Source organism: Apiospora phragmitis (assembly GCF_038363925.1).
Source record: "Apiospora phragmitis strain CBS 135458 chromosome Unknown utg000004l:1.0-3135199.0:1.0-3139288.0, whole genome shotgun sequence".
Lineage (NCBI taxonomy): Eukaryota > Fungi > Ascomycota > Sordariomycetes > Amphisphaeriales > Apiosporaceae > Apiospora > Apiospora phragmitis.
In genome coordinates, this window is record NW_027117402.1 from 771,228 (window position 1) to 798,397 (window position 27,170).

General features: G+C 52.1%; 6 protein-coding genes across 6 annotated transcripts; 3 read left to right on the forward strand and 3 right to left on the reverse strand.

Annotated features, from left to right (window-relative positions):
• Positions 1-138: 138 nt before the first annotated feature.
• Positions 139-6,083, reverse strand: PG994_003389 (1-3-beta-glucan synthase component gls1 protein; the record flags this gene model as incomplete). The annotated part of the gene is made up of 3 exons (XM_066854798.1): positions 139-451; positions 513-5,807; positions 5,869-6,083. The coding sequence occupies 3 exons, from the start codon at positions 6,081-6,083 to the stop codon at positions 139-141; spliced, it is 5,823 nt and encodes a 1,940-aa protein (XP_066719076.1).
• Positions 6,084-12,268: 6,185 nt separating this feature from the next.
• PG994_003390 (uncharacterized protein) lies at positions 12,269-13,182 on the reverse strand (the record flags this gene model as incomplete). The annotated part of the gene is made up of 2 exons (XM_066854799.1): positions 12,269-12,970; positions 13,042-13,182. The coding sequence occupies 2 exons, from the start codon at positions 13,180-13,182 to the stop codon at positions 12,269-12,271; spliced, it is 843 nt and encodes a 280-aa protein (XP_066719077.1).
• A 1,868-nt stretch (positions 13,183-15,050) lies between these two features.
• Positions 15,051-15,941, forward strand: PG994_003391 (Mog1p/PsbP-like protein; the record flags this gene model as incomplete). Its single annotated transcript, XM_066854800.1, has 3 exons — positions 15,051-15,127; positions 15,289-15,529; positions 15,693-15,941. 3 exons carry the CDS (start codon positions 15,051-15,053, stop codon positions 15,939-15,941), a joined length of 567 nt encoding a protein of 188 aa, XP_066719078.1.
• A 954-nt stretch (positions 15,942-16,895) lies between these two features.
• On the forward strand, positions 16,896-17,309 carry PG994_003392 (uncharacterized protein; the record flags this gene model as incomplete). Its single annotated transcript, XM_066854801.1, has 1 exon — positions 16,896-17,309. One exon carries the CDS (start codon positions 16,896-16,898, stop codon positions 17,307-17,309), a length of 414 nt encoding a protein of 137 aa, XP_066719079.1.
• Positions 17,310-20,287: 2,978 nt separating this feature from the next.
• Positions 20,288-21,996, reverse strand: PG994_003393 (ubiquitin carboxyl-terminal hydrolase; the record flags this gene model as incomplete). Its single annotated transcript, XM_066854802.1, has 5 exons — positions 20,288-20,389; positions 20,451-20,485; positions 20,545-20,743; positions 20,798-21,573; positions 21,687-21,996. The coding sequence occupies 5 exons, from the start codon at positions 21,994-21,996 to the stop codon at positions 20,288-20,290; spliced, it is 1,422 nt and encodes a 473-aa protein (XP_066719080.1).
• Positions 21,997-25,003: 3,007 nt separating this feature from the next.
• On the forward strand, positions 25,004-25,902 carry PG994_003394 (beta-lactamase-like protein; the record flags this gene model as incomplete). The annotated part of the gene is made up of 2 exons (XM_066854803.1): positions 25,004-25,675; positions 25,744-25,902. The coding sequence occupies 2 exons, from the start codon at positions 25,004-25,006 to the stop codon at positions 25,900-25,902; spliced, it is 831 nt and encodes a 276-aa protein (XP_066719081.1).
• Positions 25,903-27,170: the final 1,268 nt, after the last annotated feature.

Here is a 27,170-nt window from a genome sequence, read left to right on the forward strand (position 1 = left end):
ATAAGCCGTGTACCATGCAAACACCAGAAATACAACGCATTTCCCATCCGGGCAAGCCTCCCTAGCCCTTCAGGCCGGGGGGTCAATACTGCCTGCCCGGCAAGGGTTTTTATGATACAGCCACTGCTCCACCTGTGCTTAAAACAACGCTCGGTTAACGATGCCAGGGAGAGGAGTCGGTGACTGCGAAGGGTAGCCAGGTCGTCCCGTTCCCGTCTCCTGCTCGATGGTGTTGTTGTTGGTCTGGTTGAATGGCTGCAAGAAGCCATCGGGGATGGAACCGAAGTTGGCCCAGAACTTCTGGTCAACAATGCCGTGGAGGACGGCAGGACCAATAAGCAACGCCAGGAAGAGGAAGAACAGAGTGAAAAAGAGGATGGCGAAGCGAATCACTCTTCTCCTCCTCAGCTTGGACTGCTTCAACGAGTAGATAGGAGGGCGGATTTGACGACTGTTCGCGAGGTTGGTTAGTAAAAGCTTGCGTGAGTGGGGTCGGATTGGATCAAACATACCTAGGTCGGAGCCAGAACAGCATCATAGAGTGCAGCATATCAATCTTGGGAATGCACACAAAGGGGGCCATGAGGAAGAGAATCATGTGACCAAGAACAAAGTCGGCAGCAAACATGCTCAGCTCTGTGACCTTGCAGAGGAACTCACGGCCGGGCTGAGATATCGAGTGCCAACCCATCGAGTACCACTTACCAGTCCAGAATGCTATGTTGGACTGGTCCGTCTTCATTTCACGTGTCAAGCACATGGCGACGATAAGGCTCAGAACGAAGCGTTGCAGGGCCACGACGGTGATCATACCAATGATCGTCTTCTTGAAGTCCCACGCTTCAAGGAAGTACATGACCTCGAAGAACACCAGAAGCATAATGACAGCAAGTGCGTGGGCAATGGCGGCCAAAACGCTACCAAACTTCTTGCAGCACATGCTCAGGACGGGTCCCATACAGCAGGCCATGGCGAACATGGCGAACAACACGCCCATGTTGATAGCAATGGGCGCAAACGCGACGATGCCTACACGGATCAGGGATTGGGTGGCTTCGACCTTTTTCCCGTTGCCATCCTTGCCTGCTACAACACCTGTCTGGGCGTTCATGAAGAGGTAAGGGATCAGAGTGACCGCGACATACAGCAAGGGGGCAAAGATCTCTCCGAAGAAGATGTTTGTGAAAGCTGCCCTTGAGACGTCGGCAGAGCCCTTTGCAGAGGGGTCACCGAGAGCCTTTCGCTTATAACCAGTAATGCGGGTACGGGAAAGACGGCAGTAGTTGATCCATGAAGACGAGTGAGATCGAGAGTTTCCACGAGACAGCCATCGGAGGTAGTCACGGTAGTCGATGAAGAAGTCGCTCCACGAGAACTGGTGAGGGTTGTACAGGAAAGGCGAAATGACCAGAGCAATGAGTGTGATCCAGAAGTAGACCAAAGCACCCTGCCAGATAGTCAAGGTGGCGAAGAGCAACATCATCAGGAGTCGGGCACCAAAGTAGATTGAGGGACCAGCGAATCGAGAGTACAGCACACCGAAGGGGATACGCGCTGTGGCGAAACCACGACCTGTTCCGATGTAGCGAGCGCCTCCAAACGAGAGATCCTGCTCGACAGCGTTTGCGTAAATCTGACAGACGAAGACCTCAAAGAAGGGCGAAAGCGAGCAGATCTGCTTGCCGAAACGCGTCGCCATACGCAGGACTCCACGCTCAGTAAGTTCCTGGACGCAAAGGGGTACGAAGGAGATGAAAACGACGAAGACGATTGAGATGATACAACGCCAGATCCAATCCATAAGAGCATCTGTGTTGGCACAACCCGTGGGCAAGAGAGGATCGGTGATGGGGACGTTGACGTTGTACTCGCAGCGAATAGTCTGGTTGCGCAGGGCACCCAAGCTGAGCAGGGTAATCATGAAGAGGTTGACCGACAACATAATGAACATGTTGTTCAAATGGAAACCAGGATGGGCGTAGTAGAAGGACAAGAAGCGGTCCAGGGGCAGCTGCGTTCCGAGGTAGTAGTACTCGCGAGACAAGATCTGCTCGCCCATACCAGTACCAATCTTGGTTGTGAAGTTGAGAATAGAGCCAAAACCAAGATCACGACCCTTACCACATTGGTAGTACTCGCAGTGCTTGATACGCCCACCACGCAGTAATGCATTCATACCTGCGTAAATATCCTCGTTCAGATGCAGACCCTTTTGAGCCTTGGATACACCACCACGCGTGTTCATGAAGATACCGTTGAGGAAATCAGGGTGACCATAATGGAGCTTTCCACCAATCTGGGCCAAGGTTCGCGCAAAGAGAGTACCGAACGTCTGTTCCTTTCCGGCAGCGACATCACCCAGAATACCAATGTTCTCGGAGAAAATGTATTCACGGGCACCAAGAATAGCAACGGGATCGGGCGAAACGGTCTTCACACCGGGGGTGTAAGGCGAAACGTTGTCGGTCTTCATCTCTTCGAACTCGGCCAAGACGGAACGAATCTTCAGGCATTCCTCGAGATAGTTATCCTGATTGGCATCGATCAACTGGATGTACTCTCCGCGGTAGAAGATAATCGAATGGTTCTGGTTGTCGGACTTTCCGTCTCCAAGTACAGGGTTGCCGGACAACTGGATGCGGAACTTGGGTCGGCGCATGCCATTCTCCAGTAGCTCAGAGTGACCGTCAATCAGGGCAGAAAATAAGCGAGGCTCCTCGCCTTCGTTCAACGGTGGCTCCTCGTCCAGGTAAGCAATTTGCAGGTCAGGGTAAGCACGGAGAAGGAACTCGGTGTTCTCCATCTCCTCCTTCTTGAACTTGGAGTATCTTTGCATGGAAACGCACAGCTTGAACTTGCGACGGGCCATTCGCTCGAGCTCACGCTCCAGCTTGTCAGAGTTTCCACCGAACATTTGGACAACCTCAGGGTTTTCGACGCGGTACAAAAGCTTGATGGCTCGGGCGTAGTTCATGAAACCAGAGATCGTACGGTACAGAGTCTGGGATCGAAGGGAAGCCCAGATACGAGTTCGCAGAGTATATTCGGGAGCGGACGACTTGAAACCAATGCAGTAGAAGGGGAGGTCATCAATCTTGTTCTTGGCCGTGTCCTTCTCGCCCTTCTCCTCTTCGCCGTTGAACTGAGAAGTTTCGTCCGCAAGAATCTTGGTGTCCTTGACAAAGCAGTCCCATTCGTGAGGATGAAGTTGCTTGAGGTACTCCAACATGGTGACACGAGAGTATGGCTCATCCTCTCGGATAATTTCACGGAGAGACAAGAGAATCTTCTCGCTGTAGTGGGGAATCAGGACAGTGAAGGTTGGCATGTTGTCAACGGGAAGGGGCTCGGGAATAGGAGTAGACAAAGACTGGGCGAAGAAGGACAGACGACGCTCGGCCTCGCTGTGGGTCGGGAAGAATTCGGTCTTGAATGAGTGATCTTCCTGCGAGACGAAGAAGGTGGGTGCCCTCAAAGTTCTCTTACCCTCCTGCTCGGAAGGAACCTGATGATACAGCAGCTTCTGGACGTGCTCGATTGCAAGCAGATGCTCGCGATACATGGAAATGACAATAGCGTTCCAGATTTGCGAGATGAGCACCTTTGGCTTGTACTTGATTTCCATGTCTGTAGTAGCCAGGACCTTGGAGTAGATACGCTTAGGCAGTCGGGAGAAGATGTTTCTCCAGGGTGTCCAGATGGAGGAACCGAGGTAGAACGAACGTGCGATGGAACACGCCGTGTTCATCAGCACGTACCACAGATAGGTATCCAGGAAGAAGAGAATGAGATCAGTGAAGATCATCAGAATCAGCGCAACCGTAGGTTGTTGTCTGCAAAGAATGGCGGCGGCCGCATTCTTTCCGAAGATAGCATCACCCTTGCACGACTTGACGTCCATGATGGACAGGTAGCGGATAGGATCACGGATAGACAGCGACAAGAACATGTACGAGACGCCGAACTTGATACCGAAGATGATAACCCAGACACCGTAAGACAAGGCTCTGTCGTTGCCCTTCAGATGAGGCCAGCTTGCCGTGAACGTTTGGCTGGCCACATACTGACGGGACTTCTTCTTGGTAAGGTAGCTGCCGAAAAGGCCGCCGAGCGGCATGACGGAGAAGAAGATGACCGTGATGATCGCGATGAAGAAGTTGGCGATACCGAGAGCCAACGACAACGTAGAGTCCGGGGGAGGCGCAAGCGGATCCTTGACCTTTTGTGTATCCTTAAACATAAAGACGTAGGCACCAGGACCAACGTTGATAACGAAGACGACGAGGAGGAACATCAAACGCTTAGTAAGATGCTGTGCTCCAGCCCATTTACGTGGAACGTAGGCCCATTCTGCAAGAGTTGCCAAAACCTGGATGAGAGCGGCAATACCTCCACCAAATCCAACGATTGCCCATTGGGCGGACGGCGGCGGCTGGTTGTTTCTCTGCTGTTCGTAGTTCTTCGTAATGAGGGTAGGCGAGTTGTGGGCGGTGAAGAACCAGAACATCGACAAATGAATAATCCAGATACGGTTGAAGTTGACGAGCACGTGCCAGTAAGATCGTGTTTCTTTGTATGTCTTGAAGAAGCACTTCTTCCAGTTAACGTCCTTGAGCTTCATGTAACGCTCAGCTGGGGGAACGTCCACCAGTTTGCTCTTGTCTTCAAGCACGATGCGCTCAATACCCTCGGGATACCAGAAGAGTTGGTTGCAATCATCGTAACCAATAATCTGGTCGTGGTCACGCTCGCGGCGGACGTAAACACCGTTGGAGATTTCGTACCCCTGATCGCGACAGTACTGGTAAATAGGGGTGATGACGTTGTTCAGGAATGTACCCTCTTCAACTTGCTCCACCATGTTCTGGCAGGCAGGGGAGTTCAAATAGTCATCAGCACACTTGAAGATGAAGGCAAGACACTCAGGCATGAAACGAGTCTGGTTAGCCTCGCCCCAACAAAGTAGGTACAAAGCAACCTGGCGACAGCGATCGTGCTGAGACATGCGGTTCATGCGAGTCTTCCAGCGGTACTCAGCGGCCTCGAGGCTGTCGTCGCCTTCGAGGTCCTCGAGAACCTGGGATTCATCGGCACCGTCCGTAGCAGCCTTCTTGTTCTTCTTCTTTTTCTTGCCCTTTCCTTTCACATTGGCGAAGCCCACCGCATCGTCCAAATCCAAGTGGGCAGCAAAGTACCACTTTCGGTAGTTGGCGTTGTCTCCTCCAATGTAATCGGCGTGAAGGGACAGAAGGGCCTGGTTGGGCGTCATACGAGAAGCTCTGGAATCAAGTAGTACCATGAAATGGTCATACATGTTGCGCATGCTGTCTCGTTGGAAACCGAACTTGCCCGTCAAATCCAGAAAGATGTCTTCAATCTCCTCCTTCGAGAGAGGAATCTGGGCATCAGATGTCCACGCCGGGTAAGGCTCACGGGAACGCTGACCTGCAGGCAGAACATTGCCGTAATCCATGCCATAGTTAGGCGTCGAGGCACCAGAGGAACGGTTGCCAGCATATGACATCTGGGAAGAAGGAGGGCGGAATCCCCGAGCACCTTCCTGATAGCTGTTGTATCGCTCGTCACCGCGGCCGTAGTAGTCCATGTCGGTCGCCCGTGCCATGTCGGACCTCATGGTGAAGTCGCTGAAGGTTTCCGAATCATCTCCGTCGCCGCGGGCGCCGTGCTGATCGTAGTACTGACCACCTTGCTGGTCGTAGTAACCATCTTGGCCATATCCATCTTGATTATCATAGTAGCCACCGTCTTGATGGTACGGGTTGTTGGCGTCGGCGTTGTAATATCCCCTGTGAAAGCAGATGTTAGAATGAGGACCAAACGTCAATTTCATGGTTGTGGAAAACTCACGATTCATCGTAATAGCCTTCCTGGGCCTGACCATGGCCAGCAGGATGTTGACCATGAGCATCGTAGCCATTATCGTAATATTGACCATTGTGATCGTCGTAGTAAGAATCGGTGTTTCCAGCTTGATGACCGTAGCCATCATCGTAGGCGTCGTGGTGGCCAGCGCCGCCAGCGCCAGCTCCTCCACCACCACCACCGGCGGGGTAGCCCGACATTTTCGCGGTGTCGAGGCTATAACGTGAAAGACGATGTTCTAGATACGTCAACTTGTTAGCATGTTTGTGGGTGCGTGTGCATAGGGAGTTGCGCTTTGGGCATGGACTGTGCTGAACGTCGAGAAGATGGGGCCGGGTAGCTCGCAACTGCCAAAACGGGAGGATTTGGCACCAACGGGCTCTGTGCTCCTTCGATGAGGGTATGTGTTGTGTTGGGAATGATCATGACAACTTACAGATCACGGAGTCATGTAGATAACAGGTTCGGACGCAGGATTGGTCGGTAAGGAATGTGTCGAAGTCGCGACGATCGGGGTCGCTGATTAAAATTATGTACCGTGATTGTTCTGCAAAGGTAGCAGATGTGTAATCGTGGCCGGCCACAGCGAGGTGTTGTGACAATACAGACAAAGAGCAGAATTGACCGAAGATATTTCTTCGAGACCAATCACTACTGATTGTTGCGGTGGTGTTGTTGTTGTCTGGAGGGTGGTTGGACGAATTCCTTGATTGACACAGGCGGGTCGCGGCTGGTCTGGCGTTGGGAGGGGGGGCCTTTGGGCTTGTCCAGGGGGGAGACGAGAAAAAGCTAGGGAAGTTGGCTGTCGCTAGCTCGCAGTACCAAGGTTTCCCAGGGAATTAGGAGAAACAACGGAGAGTGGAATCGCCGCTGTTCAGCACTACCAATCTCCTTCTACCCTCTTTTCCTGATTAAAAAAAGAACGATTGACGGGTGGTTTGTGATATGTTGTTGTTGTTGTTGCAGTATAAACAAGAAGGCGAGAGCGATAGTTGGGTTCCAAAGTATCCTCCAAATCTTGTTCTTGTCCCTACGGGGAGGTCGTTTTGACTTTACCAACGCGGAACGAAGGTGTAACGGGCCGCAGTCGAATCAAGCACGTCGTAGGAGTTGAAAGCGAAAGATAGCGAATGGACGGGTCACCTTTTTTGCATTCAAAAAAGAGTTTCCCTAATTCTTTCCCCTCGGTCCTACTTAGTTTTGGGTGATCCGGACCTCTTGTCGTTCCAACGCTGCTGGAATCAGGCAGGTTCAGAAAAACACAACGATAATTGAATTCCGGGACAAAAAGAAGAACGACTGAAGAAAGATTTGTTTTTACAGCGAAGATGTAGGAGGGGTGGGAGAGAGAAGAGAGGGAGGATATCGCCTGGGATGGGAGGAGAAAGGAGGAGCCGACGGGTGATCGAGATGGAGTGGCTGTGTGTGGGAAGTCAGGGAAGGGTGTGCTACAGTTTCGCACTGTACGCGAAGCACAGCACTGATGCGGGTAGTGCCTAGCAAAGCGCAATGCTTACCCTTCACCCTTCCAGTGGCCCGTTGCCAGTGCCAGTGTCAGGCTTGTCTGTCAGTGCAGAGTGGGAATTACACACTGGATCAAGACACACACGCACCACACGCGACCCGCCACTAAAGACTAGGAGCTAGGAACGCGCAAGGAACACTCAATGGAAGCAGCAAGGAAAAGGGGCAATTGTTGGTGAGGTGGGTGTCCAAATTGGCCCATTCTTCAGATTCAAGCAACGATTGATTGGCTTTTGCCTCCTCATCCACCAGGGGGGTGGGAGGACTGGACAGGGGTGCGGTGTGCTCCTGGATGCTCGCGGTGGCAAGAGGCTCGATTGGTTTGTTGCGAATGGATGCGGATCGGTCCCAAAAAGGGGCTGGCCTAAGTATTGTGTTCCGGCCCGTACCCATCACGCTACTTGTCCTTTACTTGGTCGGTCCCAGGCATCTGCGAGACGAGTGACTTTCATTCCCGAGCCCATTTGTCAGCTTCAAATCAATCACTCTGACGGCATCCATTACATCACAGAAGCCTGTGGGTTCGCAGCATTGCAGAAACATAATATTGCTATCTTTGGCAAATGCAATGCAAGCCCGTTGGCCTTTTTGACTCGACGCTTCATCGCCTTAAGATTCAACTCCATGATCCGCTGCCCAGGGGATGGCGGGATCAGCCCAAATGGCTGGACCATGTACCGCACACTGCTCACCTTGGTTGCATAAGGAGTTAGAGTATGTATTTGCTCTCTTCTTGTTTGTTCCCAGTTTCAACTTTCATTGCTCCTCCAGGCGAGCAGGGAGTCGAAACGTAACGCTGCGCGGCAGTGCTCCGCCACATTTCCAACGGTTCTTGCTGTTGCCAGCAGTGGGCAGTATCCCATTAGCAGTCGGACCCTGGTCGTACAGGTACTTGGCAGGTATCCCGCTAGCGCTGCAATACCGTCAATCCGGCCTAAGCCACCACCAAGAGAAGTCGATCCCAAAGAGGGTGCTTCCCTCCATTTCAGCATTTCTCCCATTTACTTTCGGATAAGCGAAGAAAAATAAGAGGGAAAAAGCAGGTTTCCTTTCACGACTTGCGAGTCGCGTCCTCCTGCAGGTAGTCAAATTAGCCAATTACCGCGGCTCCGAGGCCCTTCTCGCATGTACCATATCCTCCCTCTTTATTCTCGACTCAACTCAACATTATTGACCGAAGAAGAGTTCGCTTGCAATGGGGTGGCGGACTGCCTGTCTTGAGTCCTAAGTGGCTTCCTACAGCCTGTTCTTGCTCTGCCTCATACAGAAGAAGCCCAGGACAACAGCATGCAGAGACTGGTCCGAAACTTGGGCGATGATGTGTTGGCCACCGTCCCACCCGCTTTCTCCAGATAGATGGCGCCGGTAGAATATGCGGGAGGCAGGGCGAATACGACGTGACGAATCGCACTCAATTTATGTGTGTGGCATGTATGGCAAAAGCTTCCCCTATTACGAGTTTGGCTAGCAGGTATGACATGCACATTCACGCTTCAGTACGAACGTCTCGCCCTCTGTACGAACACCTGCCACCCACACATCCCATATATGTGATCATTGATGCACCAACACGACCATGCATTATCTGTCTACCTTATCTTTCCGGACCTCCAATTCGTCGTGCCTCCATCACGGTGACCTTTTGCCTTCGAGATTCTCGCTGTCCCTGCCAGTCTATTTTTGCATTAATTCCTCTCTTCCCTCCCTTCCCATTTCGGGTTGAGAGGTGGTGGGGGGCCCGAGTCGCTACCATCCCTAGCCCCTTGCGAAACTCGATACTTGGGCTAGGATGCTTCTATTCTTATTGTCATGCCCATTCCTCCACTGTTAAAGCTAATGTGCTGACCTGTCTGCACTGTCCGTGTCCCCTATGCTGCTGCTGCTGCCTCGGGCCCAGCCCAGCCTTTCGGTTTGTTTTGAATTGAATCTGACAAGCAGCAGCAGCAGCAGTCAGATGGCAGCTTGGTATTTCTTCGCTTCTTCCCTATGCGATTGATTGTTCCACCTCTCCTCAGCAAGAGCGGTCAGTTTGACAGTGAACATGTTGCATTCGGCTGGTAATAATCCTAGGTAATCCGTCCTTGATTTTCCCTGGTCATGAAGCGTAGGTATGTACGGTGTACAATAGATTGAAAAATCGCCATCCACAAGCCACATCCTTTCGGGGCGCGGCCGGACTGTTGTTCGCTCGCTAGGATAGGCTTGCTTGCGGCTTGTTGCTTTGCTTTTCGTCGCAATCTTGTCTCTGTCCTATCAGAGAGCGGCCCGTCGTCCAATGCAGGTACCGGTCGGTCCTTCGGCGCCAGGACGCCGCCAGTGTGCAGCCCTAGATAAGTAGGGAGACGTGGAATTTGGAAATAGGAAACCAGAGTGATGACGATATCATGCTCCATCCGTAGGCCATCCCGAGTGGGAATCGCACTACTCGGCCCAATTTACCTACCGGCTGCATCTCCGGAACCAGGAAGACTTTTTCTCTCGCAATGTTCTTTCCAGTTTCTGTCCAGTTCTCCCGTGCCCATCAACCATGCACGCCCCCTGTTTTGCTGCTGCTTACTATCGCGCTCATCTTCCCCAATTGCCCCTAACCTGTCTCGGAATAGTCCAATAATAATGCATTGCGTTTTCATACATATGTACGAGAGAACAGCATTTGGGGCAGGCTATTCGATAAAAAAAAAAAGTCCGATGTTCCAACAGCAGTGGCATATCTAGCCGGCTCTACCGGTTTTAGCTGCTAGCTTTTCTTCCAGCATTTCGGAGACCGTAAGCAGCAGCAAGTCCACTTCTGATGCTAAGGCCAGTGCCCATTGAATGAAGCTTTCACCACAGTGATGATCGGTAAGGAAATGGCTGATTGCTGTGGAACCAATGCAACCTTCCGTCGGCCTGTGCTGGCTGGTCTTCTCCAGAGTTCGAGATGGGTTTCAAATTAGAGACTCCCCCACCCGGAGGTCATTTTCCCAATCCTACCTGCCTACGAACGCCCGTCACCCGTCGACCCGTGAGCTGTCAAGCTTTCAACCCTGGCTGCCGGGGGAGAAGCAAGGAGTATTCATTTTGATGTGATGAACCGCATGAGTAAAGGTAGACCGTTCCGATATTCATCGAGGGGCTTTCTTTTTGTTTCGACGTTGGGATTGGATGATATGTAAAAGAATCCGATCGTATTAGTGGTAGATCTGATCGCCCAAGCGTGTTATGCAATGCATTCAAGATCGGATATATGCCTTGTACGTGCGCGTACATACTAGAAGAGAATGTTGATGTGCATTGCATGATTTGTCGGAGACACTGATTGCGCCCCCAGATGAACGACTCCGATGACTCTCGTTGGAACGTCGACATGGCCATGCGTATGCTGCCGGACAAGGGACGTGTGCTTGGCGCTTTAGATGTGTTATCAGGCGTTACCAGCGGTTCAGCTTTTGGAGAGACAATAATCTCTCCCAAAACCTTACTCGAGCGTCGTCGTTGCCATGCTACGAATAGATCGACTCGCTATTGAAGCTTATTCGAGTCACCAACTTTATATTTTACCTGATGCTACGTAAGATGTTGAAAGGATACAGCTATCTACATGTACATGTGTGTACATGTCGTCCTATGCAAGCGGTCGAAGCACTTTCGCCGGGCGTATTCAGCTATCCCGCAAGCAATGCATTCATGCCGTCTTCTGCTACCTACTGCTTGCTGTATGTAGAAGAGCATACATACGGAATTGATCCAAAGGATATATGTAAGCCATAAAGGGGACGTACCAATGCACTCGGGAAACCTCCCTTCTCTTGGCACTGTCGCGGGATTGCTACAGGTAGTAATCCCACTGCCCCCGGGATTCGTAGCAGGCGGGCGGGCGAGCGGGCCGCCGATCAGGGGATCGCCTTCCACAGCTGAAAACTTTCGAGGCCCTTTCGGACTAGACGCCTTGATGATCATCTTCGGGGCTCTTTAATCGGGTGCGCGGGTGATTCACCGAAGGAAGATCCAATAGTCTAGACCGGCCGCTTTCCCATTAACTGCCGGTTCGTACGCGTAATCCATTATCACTACAGGACAGAGTCTCCCCGCGCCGAAGGTGGCATGGGTATTTGGGACGGGGCGCCCTTGGCATACCAGCGATATATTAGTAAGACGAAGTCGAGCAAGGCATACCGGTTTCCTGCTCACCTCGTGGGGTGATATTTTTCGTCCATCCAAGGCTGTGCTTCGGTCATGGGTAGTCGCGTTGTTTCGTCTCGCCTCCCGTCTCACTTCGTCCTCCCGCCTCGGCTATTCCTCCGTAGCTTATTCCTTCACTTTGGCGACATGCCAGCCGGAGCCTCGCAGCTCTCGTCGTACGTGAAAATGAGTCTGCCTAGGTAGCGTCGACGTATCAGGCTCTGAGGTACATATCGATCCTTGGGAAATGGGGTTAGAGTTGTCAGCCGCTGAGTGTTTTAACGGGTGGCTTTTCCATGAATATACGGTCTGTGTACGATATATCCTCAGCTTATAGCACTAAACTTGATCCGTCAATGTGTCGGGAGTAAGCCGGTAAAGATAGGCTTCGTATCTCATCTGATCCTCGCGACGGTGGCGCATGTACTCGACGACGTATACAAATCCCTTAGTAACAGTCCCAGCTCCTTCCCAAGCCCAACGGTCTTCATGAAACAATTCAAGGGAATAAACCTTTAAAGGGTTGTAGTGTCACTTAGATAGTTAGGACAGTGGTGCTTTTGGACTAATTGTTCTTATTATTTCATACCATAAACCCAAAGGGTTTCTGTCCTGGTCGTGTTATAACAACGGTCCCTGAGTATCAGAAAGGTAGTCCTCCTCGCGGACACATTCGCTCTTGACCACAACGACATCATCGTCACTCACAGTAAGCGACCTCATCTTCTTCATCATGGTCATCAACTCCTGCTCCTCTCTCCTTCCTCTGGGAGCGGCGTGCCCCCAATCTGCCGCGGCCACGCCCGGCAGCATCCGTGGTCCCGCCGACCATGACGAAGCCGATGTCCCTGTTCACGTCCGCAAACGCCCGGACCATTTCCCGGGCGAAGACGCCCCCGTCACGGATCGGCGTCCTCACCGACACCAGCCGCAGCTGCGGGAACCGCGTCCCACCACGACCACCACAGGCCGCGAGCAAGGGGCGGAGGAGAGCATGCTCGAGCATCGCGTCTGCTGCTGCTGCTACTTCTGTTGCCGCTGCTGCGCCGCCGCTAGGCTCTTCGTACCAGCACTTCTTCTTCGCCAGGACGAGATCGTTGAATACGTGCAGTTTCCGCAGCGTGGCGCACGGCAGGAGGTCCTCGATCATCGCAGGGGTGCTCGCCAACGTGCGGCGTTCGCGCTCGGGCGGCGGCCCGAATAGCGTGGTCAGGTCAGTGTAGAGGTTTTCCAGCCTCGTCAGCTGCGGCAGGCAGGTCAGCGGGACTGCGGGCTCGACGCCCCGACACGGCGGCTCGATCTCGGACATGGCGTGCAGTTCCCGCAGGGTGCCAGCACATGCCTTGAGCGCTTTCTCTCTCCACGACGCCCCCTCGGGGGCCGTGAACTGGAACGACAGGGACTCGAGCTTGGGGATCTCCGGCACAAATGGTAGAGATCCTGGCCTATAATGGTGCGCTCTCTGGGACGCACGATGGAGATGCGCGTGAATGGAAGGTCGAGAGCCGTGGCGCCGCCCATGCTGAGGGGCCGTGGTTGCAGGCTACGCATCATGTTGATTGTTCTTAGGCTGGGGACGATGCGGAGCAGCGCGGCGCCGAGGCCGCTGCCCATCTTGTCAACTACCCACGGGTTCAGCTCTAGCGTACGCAGCTTTGGAAGTACCCTTGTTGACTCAAGATAGGATCAACCATGGCATTCAGCAGATGCCGCCGGAGCTCCTCTTCATCACTGACTTGGCTTCGAAGCCAAGTGCAAACGAAAGAATACGTGCTCGAGGTTTTTCAGAAGACATAACAATACTCCGACGACAGCATGCTTTGAGGGGGTTTCCGGAGTCGCGCCATGGCCATCCGAGTACGGACACCATTTCGGCCACGGTTCATTGTTAGAATTGTCAGGGTCTTTCTGTATGCCACCGAAGAGACGAAAGATGCAAGAGTCCAAGTCAGTACCCTGGTGGCTGAGCCTCACTTCCTTCCACAGATCAGGATGGTTAATGACATGGTTCATGGCATGAGCATCCCGTTTGGATTCAACTGTGTAATCCATGAACATGAGACACCTAACGTGAATCCGAAGCAGCGTGCGTTCGATGAGAGAACGAAGGAACAGCAACAGGCATCTCATGCTACTGATAGCTACACTCTGGTATAGATGACGTGTAGCTATTTCACGCATGTGTCGAGAGGCAAGGCATACGTTTTGGAGCGCAGAGACGTCACCTTCTCGCCGCCGCCAGAACGTCTCAAGCTTATTATTCTCCTTGAGCCAGGTATCTGTTAGCAGCGCTGGGATTTCATGGAGATCGTAGGCGAGAAGGGGTTGAGTATTTGGAGTAAGATGCCTCAAGATGGCGTCCAGGATCTCATTGGGTAATTCCGGGATACTGGTCGATCCCCTAGAAGCCATATTGGTTGTAAATGACTGGAATAGGGTAGCAATATGCGGAGATATAGCCATGGCTCCGACAAGTAACGCGCATCATGAACTGTGTAGAATCATTTCACTTGTAGGCTAGGGGCGAAACCAGACGCCGGGCTAGAATTCAAATCACGAGGAATGGGACAGGGCAACTGATTGCGAGTGTTGGTTGCATCTTGTCCATTGAGGTGCCTCCCAACATGTGCAAGGAGCGTGCCTGTCTACATGATAGGCAAATGGCATGCACCTACTCTGCGGCCATGGCAAAGCAGGCCACAGACTTTGCGTTCATTCCAAGGCTGTACGCTGATAGAAGCAGAAATCCTTGTCTAAGAGGGTATTTACTAGTAAAAAGTTGGCAGCCAACTGTTAAAACAAATTCCTGGCATCAGTTTTAACTGGATGGGTTTGGGAATCAATTGCAAGTGGATCAACTGAGAATTGGCGGGCGGCCGGATAAACTCCGGCTCAATCAATGAGGATAACTGATAATGCCTAATAACAACTTTTTTTAATCGGAGGGTCATGGTATGAAGAATCTGTCTCTTGCCTTTTACCAGAAACAGCCACGTACCAGGCCACGACCTCCATTCTCTAACTTTGGAACCTTCTCTACGAATGTAGATCGATATTCTTTTGGAGGGGGGAGGGGGGTCTTTTTTAAATTTTTTATAGCTCTTTTTTGTTTTTCTTTCATTGCCACTGGCGGCAGTTATCACTTTTCAAATAGGCTGCTTTAGGGTGCGTTTGAACCCGCGACCTTCGCTTGCTCGGGCTTGTTGAAATCTTGGATGCCCAGCCCACTTCTACCTTGGCCAACCTCGCACCACGCTTTTTTTGCTGCGTCATCGCGGGGCAGTCACAGGCGGGCGCCTCGAATGTTCAGCCAGCAGCCAACAGGCAAGAGGATGCCTGTCACTTTAGGTAGCAACTGAACCAGAACAGCAAATAACCAAACACCATACACAAAATATCTTCCTTTCCGGCTGTTACGGTCGTTTTGCACGACTTCGCTGATCGTTCCACCACCTTGCATTTCCTTGAGATACCCGCCCATCATGACCTCGTACCAAACCACACCACTGTTCGGAGGCGCACTGGTCTGCGACCTGCCATCCAACTTCGCCGATGTTAGGTAAGGAGCCGCTCTCCTCGTCATTTCTGTGCGCCCCATGCGCCATGCGACGTGGTAACTCGTCGCTTCTGTACTTCCTGGTCAGTCGGGAAAGACGGGCAAAGGAACAAACACATTCAGGAAGCAGACCAGCATAAGGCTAACGCGGTCGCCCAACACAGCAAATTGCGCCAAGTGCCCGATAACCAGGAAGTCTGGATCGACCGCGATGGTTTCACCAGTCTCGTCTTCGAGATCGACGAGCGCGTCGGCGAGAAGGGCAATGGTCCCGAGATCGACGGTCGCGCCATGACGACACACCTCGAAGAGATCGTCGGCGACGATATCGACCGCACCAAGGTCTGGAACACGACCCCGACGCTCTTCTCCAAGCTAGAGTACGTTTCATCTACCTTTATCGTTGTTCTCTTTGCTTCTCTCTTTTTCAGGCGTTGCTCCTTATTTTGTTGTTATTTGTCGTCTACAACTACTTGCTGATCCATCACCACCCCTTCCACAGCGAAGAGATACCAGCCTACACCCTGATCGCGACCATCTCCCCCAAGCAGGCGCCCGCCGGCGCTAGCGGCTCCTCGCCGAGAAGGCCTCCCCCGACTTCACCGCCATCATCCTGACGCTGGTGCGCCTCGAGCGCGAGAAGACCGACCTGCTGGTGACCATCAACGTGCCCCACATCCGCGGCGAGTACAACGAAGAGGACGTCGACCTGGAGTTGGGCCGCCAGGGCAAGCTGATCGGCGACGCCGTCGACTACGCCGCGCGCATCTGGGAGACATTCAAGGTCAAGGACTGGAACCTGTTCAACGAGATTTAAGGGGGGCGCGATGCGCGATACAACACAGCCCAGTGTATCTTGGCCTGGGATAAAGAAAGCGATATGGAGACATGGGCAACGCGAAATCTCGACGATGAAAGTGACCAGCTAAGAAGGGGGCGGCGAATGGGAAACCGTTATAAGCAAGGACTGGACAAGGAGTTTGGGAGGAGGCTATGGGCTTGGAGCGATGCTGAAGGAGCATTAGCCGGCGTAGAACGGACCACGCCATTTTTAGGAGAAGCGTGCCGATGTGTCCGCATATTGTCGAAAACAGGCTCTACTGGGACCATCACGAGATTACGAATACTACGGGGCACAATGTGTTCGCGCAATGAATCAAACAACTTTTCTTTCGAGACAAGAAGCTGTCCTTCTCCATTAACGTGCCCTCCCGAGACCCTTGCTTTATGAGTGCGTTTCTTCCGGCCAGTATTCTTGTGTTTCGAACTCCATTCTACATCTACGTATATATGCTGCTTGTTCAAAGAAACGACTTGCCCAGCCTCGATCGAAGATAAATACCAGTGTGGCTTCATTGACTATACCAGCATTTGATAAGTCGTTCAGTTCCCGCCGGTGACTGTGCTTGCTAGCACCACAGCCCAATCAGTACCTACCCTGAGAAGCTCTCTTCCACGTATCTCGCACATGTAATGGACAAGTTTCCCATGGCAGGTAACATTTGAGCTGACCGAGGTATCTGGGACATGCTGAATCAGAGTAGTTGCCTTTTTGCGGGCGATAGTCCATCATTCAGGAGATCCCAATCCCATCCAAAACCGGCAACCATTGAAGAACGATAGCGAGGGCTCCACATTAATCTTTTTTCTCCAGCTTCACCCAAACCTGCAAAGAAAAGCAACAGTCCAGACTTCACCTCACTCACCACTAAACTACCACCATAAAACATCTTTCGACTACTGAGTTAGTTGGAGTAATATCAAGCTAAAAATGGCCCCCAAGGAAGAAGCCTCGTCGGAGTTCACCTCCTTCTACCTCCAGCAGGCGACCAAGGAGCTCGCCGAGGACCTGGACAAGGCGCGCACTGCCGACGATTTCAAGGGCGACGCCCTGTCCATGCTCATCAAGGCGCTGCAGCAAGGCACCGCGCTCTTCACCCCGGCGGAGCAGAAGCGCATCGCCCCGCCGCTGGCCAAGGAGGACGGCGCGAAGAAGGCCAGGACTGATAGCGCGGCGGGTGCAGCAGAGGAGGCCGACGAATCTTCGGACGACGAGTCTGACACTACCAGCAGCGGCGGCTCATCCACCAGCAGCAGTGGTGAGGAGGATGCAGAAGCGGTTGATGCGAAAACTAGCAGCGACAGCAGCAGTGAGGCCAGTAGCAGCAGCAGCGACGAGGATTGAGGGGCCGCATGTCCATCGCAAGCACGAAGAAAAACACCCATCTGCTGCGCTAAACGGGAAATTCCTGAAGACAACCTGGAAATCGCACATCTCACCACATTCCATCTATCAGATCATGGCGCCACTCCTCACCGCTGCAACTCTAGCTGGTCTTCTCTCGAGCAGTCAAGGCTCCCAGCCAACCAAAAGCACCCAGTCAACTTCAACCACTTCTTCTTGGCTGTCCAGAGACGAAGAATGTGCGCGGCCACAAGGGAAGAACCCCAAATTCTCTCCGTGAGACGGCAGCAAAAGTAAGATTAGAGGTAAAGCTAGTCCAACACAAGGGTAGCTTTTTTTTTCCCGGTAGAGAGGCCTACCTACAGAGTTCGAGGCATGGTATACATTTCTCCAGAGATCTTCCATGTCTTTTTGGATGAGGCGGCTGATGAAAGCAGGGGAGACGGCCGAGGAGAATGTGGCATACAATGAATGGGAATCCAGGCACAGGCCGAGTCGAACTCTTGTACCCACTGAGATGGAAGTGGGGGATTATTTGGAATCAAGAGTGCCTATGATGTGTTTTACAGGGTCTTCAATCCGCTTATGGGAATCGATGCCTCTTAGAGAGCTAATATGACGAATTATGAAAGGTAATTCTACGATTCTGCTGGCCCTTTTGCCGTTACTGTGTCCCTACTGTGGTGTGAGTCCAGGTTGTCAGGATAGTTGAAACCTAATTGACTCGCTCAAAGTGATCTTCTCTATCCTACATCGCGCGTACCCTTGGTCCAGGTAAGTCAAAAGGGTGTTGTCGCAAATTTGCTTTCATTATTGCCAAATACTCAAGATAGAGCTATCGAACGACGCTTTCTAAGCTTTCTGCACAACGACAATGCCACATCGACCAATCCAACGCGCCAGAGAAATTTATTATGGACGAGTCTTCGCTGTTCAGATTATTCAGTAGCAGGATCGGCCACCCCGTTACAATCTGCGTCGTACTTCTTTCTCTACCTGGACATACCCGATACACCTTTGCTTGTGTGTGTGTCTGTATGTGTAGCTTCTTCTTCTCGCTTGCCCTTCCTGACCAAGCTGTGGTCTTCCCGCTTGAGTCGGCTAAGAGTGCATGACGGCCTACAAGCCGAGTGACAGTGGCCATACGGCTCGGCGCAGCTCATAATATGTTCATGCTCGAAACCCTTCCATTTTGGTCAGGTATTCAAGCCCATCGCGTGTACGGTTCCGTCGGTGGGTTCGTAAGGAGTTCGACTGCATAACGGGGAAGACCGTTGTCGGAATTGTGCCTGTACTGGTCACGCGTCGACTGAACCAGTAGGAGGTTGGGCTCGTTTGAAGGGTATCGTCAACCTTCAGGCGTAGGAGTAAGGTGATCGGCAGAGATCACTGGATGATCTTCCGACGAGATAGTGCGCGGGGGGGAAGTTCCATCCATCAATGGGCAGAACATCAGCGTGAACTCCGTGGCGTTTATCAGTCCTCCATCACGACCCCGGGCCCTGAATCACGGTCTTCTCTGACGGTGGCAAGCAAGCTTCTCATCAAACCATGTCTTTGATAGCAACCGGCGGCTGGGTGAGTAAGTAGGTTTCCTCGACCGGCTCGTGGTGGAGCGATAGGCAAGACCGTTGTAGATGAGATCGATACAGTTGTCACGAGTTGAGGAGCCTGTGCGCTTGACACCCACGCCGTCGTCCTGGAAACTTGTGCTTCTCGGCTTGGCTCCCCCTTCCTCCACCCCGGCCGAGGTCGAAGTCCTCGGTATCGTAGCTTCTAAGGGAAAATCGGAGATAAGACGTCAAAAGGGTACCCAGAAGTTCATATGCACTCATCGTTGCGGACTCAAAAGTTACTGCTGACTGCATGATAAAGACGAGAAGAACATATGGGTACGCCTAATGTGCTCATGCAGCGAGGCGCCCAAAAATGAGAGCGTTGACAGGGAATCTTGTGACGGGATTTCTGCAGGTCGTCGGTACGCTCACAGATGTTGGTGAACGTCCTGACATAACGTCCTGTCCTTATCCACATGTTTTTGTTCTGCCATTGGCGCATGACAGCGACCTTCCTCATAAAAAGAGGAGGGCCTGTCCATGAATGCATACTCGTACAAAACTCTACAACCCTGAACGTTTGAGCAACCCCAATCTGTGAGGGCGGTGTCCATGTCGTCAGGGACGGGTGGCTGGAAGTGCTGAGCCGGGTGGAGTACTTAAAAACGCTCGTCGATGAGCTCCTCGACAAGCGAAGTACGGACCTCGTGCGATTTCGTCAAGGTATCAGGTTCTGCTGTTACATTATGAAATGGAACATGAACCATGGGTGTTGTGAAGGTGAGTCTATATAACCCGTGCGTTAACCCTAACCACCACTTCAGTATCGTAGATCAGGGGAGGTAGGCTTGCCCTCGTCGAAGTCACGCTGCCGGCCTGCCGATACCTTTGTACATGTCCTTGCAGGCCATGGGAGCCAATGTTGCAGAAGCCCCATTCCATGACTTGTTCGGAGGCGAATCTGTTAAGCCATTTGGAGACAGGCTGGGAAAATGAGCGGATGATTTTGAACGTATGAATCTCGTGGGAAGTTTAGCTATGCTCTAAAATCGGAGACAGGGGCTTAAGTAGTCAGTATACGAGCCTCCTGGCCAATTTGCCATATGCGCAGTTTGGCTTCGTATTCTATCTGACTCATGTTGGCTTTTATCGCCAAACACAGACAGCCTGCATGTCACAGTCATGTCACCGCCCATCGTAAGTAGAGCAGAGATCTGGGTTGTGTGCTAGCACACCAATCATCGCTGTCATGTTCATCGCCACAAATAACTCGTATCTAAAGTTGAGGCAACAACAGGCCTTGTGATGACAATAGGCTCACGGGGCTTCTATCGATCTTGCAGATGGAAAGATGCATTCATTCGCCTTCGTTCGCTTCCTCTGGTGCAGAAACAGGCTGTAGCCCAGCATCTTTGAACCAGATCAGCCCAGCGAGCGAATGATGTAGAAGAGGAGGTAGGCCTTAGCACTCAGGACCTCGGATTTGGTGGCCAACTCCACGCGATGGTCGTTGAATGCGAACCACTAGAAGGGTTGTTAGCAAAAAAGTGGCCGATCAAATAACGTCACCGTATTGCGGACTGACCTGATCTCCAACACGACAATACGACACATAATGACCTAGCAATCAACCGTTAGTCTAAGGGTGCATGTTGATGCTGAGTTCGGCTCAACCATACCTGTGTCAATCTCTCCTACATGGACCACTACACTCATCAGGTCATATGTGCAAGACCGCCCGAGCTCGATCGTCTCTCGAATGTCGGCCGACCTGCCCCGTGTGGTATATGGTAGCATGTTGAGTGTCAGGGGGAAATGCACAGGTGTGTCGATCTTGGCTGCCGACTTGTCCCGGCTCCCTTGCTTGAACTCGAACCTCTTCAAACGACTAGTCAGTATGCGAAAACTCAAACTGGCATAGCTAAGTCTTACCTTAAGCTGTATCGACAGCACGTTGGGTAGCAGTTTGATGCTGTTGTGTCTCTCTGCCTGCTGCATCGATTCGCAGTTTCTGCACCGGTATTCGCACTTGTCCGACTTGATGTACTCCTCATCGAGACACTCTTTCAGGGACAGGGAGACGCCCTTGCTCGCCTTCTTGCCACGCTTCTGAGCCAGGGTATCTAAGCCTAGACTCAAGTCCAGGAACGACTCTACTGCGTTAGTAACGCCACCACAGTTTTGGCAAGTCGTTGATCTCTGGAGCTTTCCGTAGAATGATTGGTGTATGACGCAGTCGCAGCTGTGTTCACTGCCATTCTCGGGCCTCTCTCCATCCCCATTGCGTTCATGGAGCTCCTCAGCCAAGAATTGGAAGAACTCGTGGGCATCTTGCTCCTTGGTAGTCACTAGGTTCTCGAAGGCCTTCTTCTCACTTATCCAGAAGCCAGAGAGTATGCTAGATGCCGTGTAACCGTTGGTGTTCTCCAGGGCATAGAACTCTTGGAACATGTCATCCATGGCGCAGCTCAGACAGTACGACTGGCCGCAACTGCCATTGGGATGTCCGTCGCCAAGATAGAAGTTTCTCAGCAAGGGGTTGTGCAAGAAACTCTGAAGCACAACATTCTGGTAGCACGTGGCACCGGCGTTGTAGATGCCCCGCAAGCCATCGGCTTTGCAAGAAGCAGGTGCGGTGTTGGTGGAGATGTACCGGGGGTCATCCTTAACAGAATCCGAGAACAGCTCCTCGTGTTTCCGTTTGCGACCTACGAGCGTCAGCACCAGCCCCAAGATAGTAGTAAGTGGGCTAACAAGCCACTGCGCTGGCGTTGCGAAAGAACAAAGAACATATGAAGCCCCGCGGGCGTGATATACTTACTCGAGAATGAACCCGTACCGATCTTACGCACTCTCAGCTCTTCGAGGGTGGGGTCCCAGACGAAGTCCTCGCAGAACTGGCAGTATAGGGAGCCACTTCGTGAATCCACGTAGAACCGATGGCTCTTCTTGCTGCCGTGTTTCGCACGGTCCTCCTCGGATACGATGGTAGAGCATTGCAGGCAGAGGTAATTGGACGTCAGTGATGTCGTGACCACGTTGTCTGGGCTTTTCGACGTCTGGGGAATGATGGGCGTGTTGTCGAATATGACTCGCAACAGCATCTTGTAGTACTGGATGGAGCTGTTCATCACATCAACACTATTGGAGAACAATAATTGAACATGTTCTGGGCACTCTGTCAGCACTTCCTATCCTTGCCCAAAACTTGTGAGCGTTGGTACCAACCGCATCCGAACATAGGTGTGCCGGGCGCCGCCGGCTTGATCTTAACATTTGGGTGACGCCGGGGTGGCTGGCCGAGCCGCCATGTTGCTAGATAGCGCTCAGGACCTTGCAATATGTTTATTGGGTATGGGCAGTGTCGATAGAGGTGTAGTCCTGCAAGATCGCCGTCGTCGGCACGGAGACAAAGTATTCGTTGTTGGCGGCAGGAGCAAACGTGGGGGCGCGGTGGTCCTGCGAATCGACCGTCAAGTTGCGACACTGGGCACAGCACGGACTGCGTTGGGAAGTTGGTTGGGATGCGAGTATGGTATTCGTCACTAAACGTGTTGGTGTCTATGGAGGCGTGCAATCCATGCCAATCAAGGCCTGGAGTCGCAAGAGGTAGTATATTGTTCGGTGGCGATTGTCGCGCGCGATTGAATCAGGAGTGATGCGACTTTTGATGCAAACGGAGAGAGCTCCCTAACTACGGAGATTGATTGATTGCCGGTCAGCACGAGACAGCTAGCGAATGAACTCACTGTCCATGCAACAGAGGGCGTCAGGTGGCTAATATGTGTGTAATTACGGAGCTCCCATTGTGAGGACAAGAAGAATATAGCTTCGAGAGGAACAATACATCGAATAGAGGAGAATTATCTGGGTTGGTCGCTACGATTTGTTCGTCATACCAGGCATCTCTCAATTGGCGATGTTTCGTCAGAAGCTGGAAATTCCCTTATCTACACCTGATTCACTGCCTTATCTGGACGCTAGGCGGATGATGCAAGGGTCCATCCCGTAAATCCTAGGGGCTTAGCCATGCCGGCCCCCAATTGCCCCCAATACCCGATCCCCTGAACCGATCAGTTATTAATAAACATCCCCAACGACCACCCAAAATCGAGTGGGTATCCGTGATCGCCGCTTTTAAAGATGTCGCGCCAGGTGATCAAAGATACAGGATATCAATTTTAAAGTCCACCAATGCTCTAATGCCATCCCGGTGCTCCCTATATCCACCTGCTAAATTAATTGGGATGCACACTGGGGGCAGCAGCTGCCATCCGAATAAGGGTCACCAACAACTTCCCGACATGGTAGGAGCAAAGGGTCAGCAAGAGCAACGCCATTTTGCCACTACAGACGATACTCAATGACTATGTAGGTATATACTACATGTAAGCATACATTCTGACCATAGTCTTGACAGCGATTGCTAAAGAAAATAAAGGATCAAGCAAGATACGAAGGAAGAAAAAAAGAAACATGATCTCCGATGCGGGGAATCGAACCCCGGGCATGACGGGTCTTCATGAGAGCGTCATATGTTAGCCACTACACCACATCGGACTGACCTCTGTCGATCATAACTGATTGATGAAAAGTTTGCTAATTCGCTATATATCTTTAAACACTCGAGACGACTTTCGTTCTATTGTGTAAAATGGTCACTGACGAGCACAGCGAACCATGTGTTTGGTAGAAAGGGGGCCCGGACTTGGTCTACAGTGACTAGTATAAGCTCTTGGGGATACATAATTGAAGTCACGACGAACCAAATTTACAATCCATCCGGATCCTTGGGGACGCAATCTGGGCTATACGCGGGAACTTCGCGAAGAAGTCCCCACGCGGTAACGGATACATACGACTCGAAAGCTTACCAGCCAACTCACAGCTAAGTACAAGTGGTATGTTGAATACCTTCAGTTCCTCTAAATGGGAGGTGTGGATGATGGTTGGTCTCTATGGTATGTAGAAAGTCCTTTTTGCCCGAAATTTGCCGTGACTACACGTCAGTTCTCTGGAATTCTAGCCTACGATCTCCTGTCCTGATATGTGCCATGGACAAGAAAGGCATATTGATATCGAAATATCTTTCGCTGCGGCCTCTGATCAAGTCAAACATTGAAACATTTGACTTGTTTCAAGTATCAAGCCCCCAACCGGAAAAGGGGAAAGCAGTACAGACATTAGCAATGAGTGCAAAATGTCGCTACAGGAAACATGCTATGCTATTCGACGGTCATTTGGTTGAAGCTGAAGCTCAATAGGACACTACCATACACACTCTATTCCTTGAGCATAGACACCATCGTCAGCCATAGTAGTGTCCGTCTCGAGAAATAAAACTGAAGAACAGCATATGGTTTCCTTTCGAAACTGGGTGGTTCGGCCCCATACCGTGTGGTAGGTGAAGCTGTATAATATCCAGTCAACTCACCAAACCCACGAGAGAAACATTGTTGAATAATAATCAGGCCGAAAGCTTGGAACTTACACTCAACGGTGATTAATCAAGGACAATCGATCCCAATCCACATAGCTACAGAATATTAACCCAGTGTCTCTCACAGACGGCATATAAGAGTTCGTAGATTCTGTGTATCGCTTTGACCTCATCATACCCCCCTCTTATATAAACGACCCCTATCCCCTGAAGGCTGTCATGTCGCTGAAAGTTGCCGAGAAGGGCGCCGAATCAGCTTCTTTTCTTGTTCTTACTGCATGAATTAACACCGTCCTGCCGACCAGAATGGCGAGAGAAATGTGTCACCATTATATTGATTAACTAAGATGTTCTTTTGCCACAGTTTGTCCCAGGAGTGAAGATGTCGCAATTGCTACATTTGGCTACACGAATGCGAATGAACCTCGGCTGTGGTTGGACAGCCAATGAACGTTATGCTTAGGTCTTCGAACCCCACCTGTGGCGCTCATATCCAACCAAGCACGCAGTTCAACATGTTATCAGTCTGACATGCTCAACAGCTCGCTCTTACATATCCAAGTTAGCAAAAGATAACGGCTGCCAACGAATTTACGAAATATTGTCTTTTTCGCACATTCGACGATACCTGTCTTTCCTGTGTTATGAGAATCCCATCAGCAGCAGCAGCAGCCGTTTCGAGAACCACAACCAGGAAGATGGTAGCTCAACTCGTCCACCTGCCCGAAGTCGAGCGGCTCAGTCCCGCCTGCATCCGGATCCTCGGAGGCAACCCGGGCAAGTTCTCGCTGCAGGGGACCAACACCTACCTCGTCGGCACGGGGCCCCGGCGGCTGCTCATCGACACGGGCCACGGCCAACCCTCGTGGATCGCGGCGCTGCAGCGGACGCTGGCCGACGAGCAGATCACCATCCAGAGCGCCCTGCTGACGCACTGGCACCCGGACCACGTCGGCGGCGTGGGCGACCTCCTGCAGCACTCCCCGGAGACGCTCGTCTACAAGTGCGACCCGGAGGAGGGCTGGCGCGATATCGCGGACGGTCAGATCTTCCGGGTCGAGGGCGCCACGCTGAAGGCGGTGCACACGCCGGGCCACACGACGGACCACATGGTGTTCGTGTTCCAGGACGAAGACGCGCTCTTCACGGGCGACAACGTCCTCGGCCATGGCACCGCGGTCTTCGAGGACCTACAGACCTACCTGCAGAGCCTCGCGAAGATGGAGGGACTGGTCGCCGGCCGGGGTTATCCAGGGCACGGGGCGGTGCTTGCGGAGGCGAGGGCCAAGATAGCGGAATACATTACGCATCGGCATGAGCGGGAGAAGCAGGTTCTGAACGTCCTGGGTCCGTCAAAGGCGGCGAAAATGGTAATAATGATCACGACGATGATGCTACCAATCGGATCGCCCGGCCTGATCGCTGGACCCCGATGGAGCTGGTGAAAGTGATCTATAAGGCTTACCCGGAGAGTCTTCACGGTCCCGCGTCCGCCGGAGTTGTGCAAATCTTGCAAAAACTCCGAGCCGAAAATAAGGTTGTGTCGGAAGAGGACGACGGCTGGCGATTACTACAGGAGGATCGATCCAGCCTATGAGGAGCCATTCTGCTACCTACGTCTGGTTGTCGGCGCTATGCGAGTGATGGTTTGGCACCTTTTTAGGGCCCCATGGTCTGGCTGACGTCAGAGACGAAGACGCGGGTGCGTTGGTGGCTTGCATAAGCACGGCCGAGGCGCCGGTCCAAAGCCACTCAGCCAACTGGCACCCCCAAATCAGCTTGGGGGCCTATGTATGCACATAAGGCCAAAGCTTTCATCCGAAATCATGAAATTTCAGTTGGACGAAGTGCAGAATAACATGTGTTCGTGCCATGGGGATTTCTTCTTCGAGGAAACTGAGCAAACGCTTCGTCATTGTACCTTGGGAAAACTCTATTAGATGAAGAGAGTTTGCGGCCGCATCCCGCTGTGCGTTACCAGGCCACCGGAATTCGGCCAGACACCGGATGCATCGGTGTTAATCAACTAGAAGCGGAAATCCCTCCAATTGCAGTTCCAAGTCAGCAGCTGCGGTAGCAAGGAAGTTTGTGAAGTGTCGCTCACGGAATGCCCGGCGTTCAAAAGCGAAAGCGAGTGTGACTGGTAGCTCGCTTGGCTGCTTGGCATCTTTAGTCAATGTTGTTGTTGGTCATCAAGACCTAAGGGTAGGTAGAATTGAGATGCGTTATGTTGTCAGGCTGTCGGCCAGTGCCTAGCAGCCTAGATTAGGCGCTTGTTTAGTTTAGGTACAGGGCTGATGGATGCATCTTTCATCATCATCATGGCCTTGTGACTGTTACCATGGCGGGGGCAGATTCATCAGCATCTGGATGTGTCACCGCCCCCATCTTCCTCAAGCTCCACGCTCCTGCGCTGTCAAGTTGAGCTAACCCAAAGGCAGGTCATACAAGTACACACTCAGTACACGTGCATGCAGATATGTAGCGGATGATCCACTGTAGCTGTCGTCTCAAGTTGCATTGAAGTAAGTATGCAATGAAGTTGGTGGGCTGCCACTGGCCCAGGTTATGCTGGTGATGGCTCGATCATCCAGATGAGCACCACCAGATCCATGAAACTGTTTTGCCTTGCCGCTGCTGCCTCAATATAGGTGAGTACCTATTCTCTTATTAGGTGATGGTAGTGGCCGAAGCAGAATCGGGGTCCAGCCGTTTCTGACCGAGGAGATCATATGGGGTTTGGTTGCCCAGAGTCGCCAAGTCGCATCTCACTACCCTATCCTTGCGCAATGGAGATGCCCACCCCTTCTCGCACCCGGCTCCGAAAACCTTCTCAAAACGAAACCCGAGGAGCGCAACCTCCAG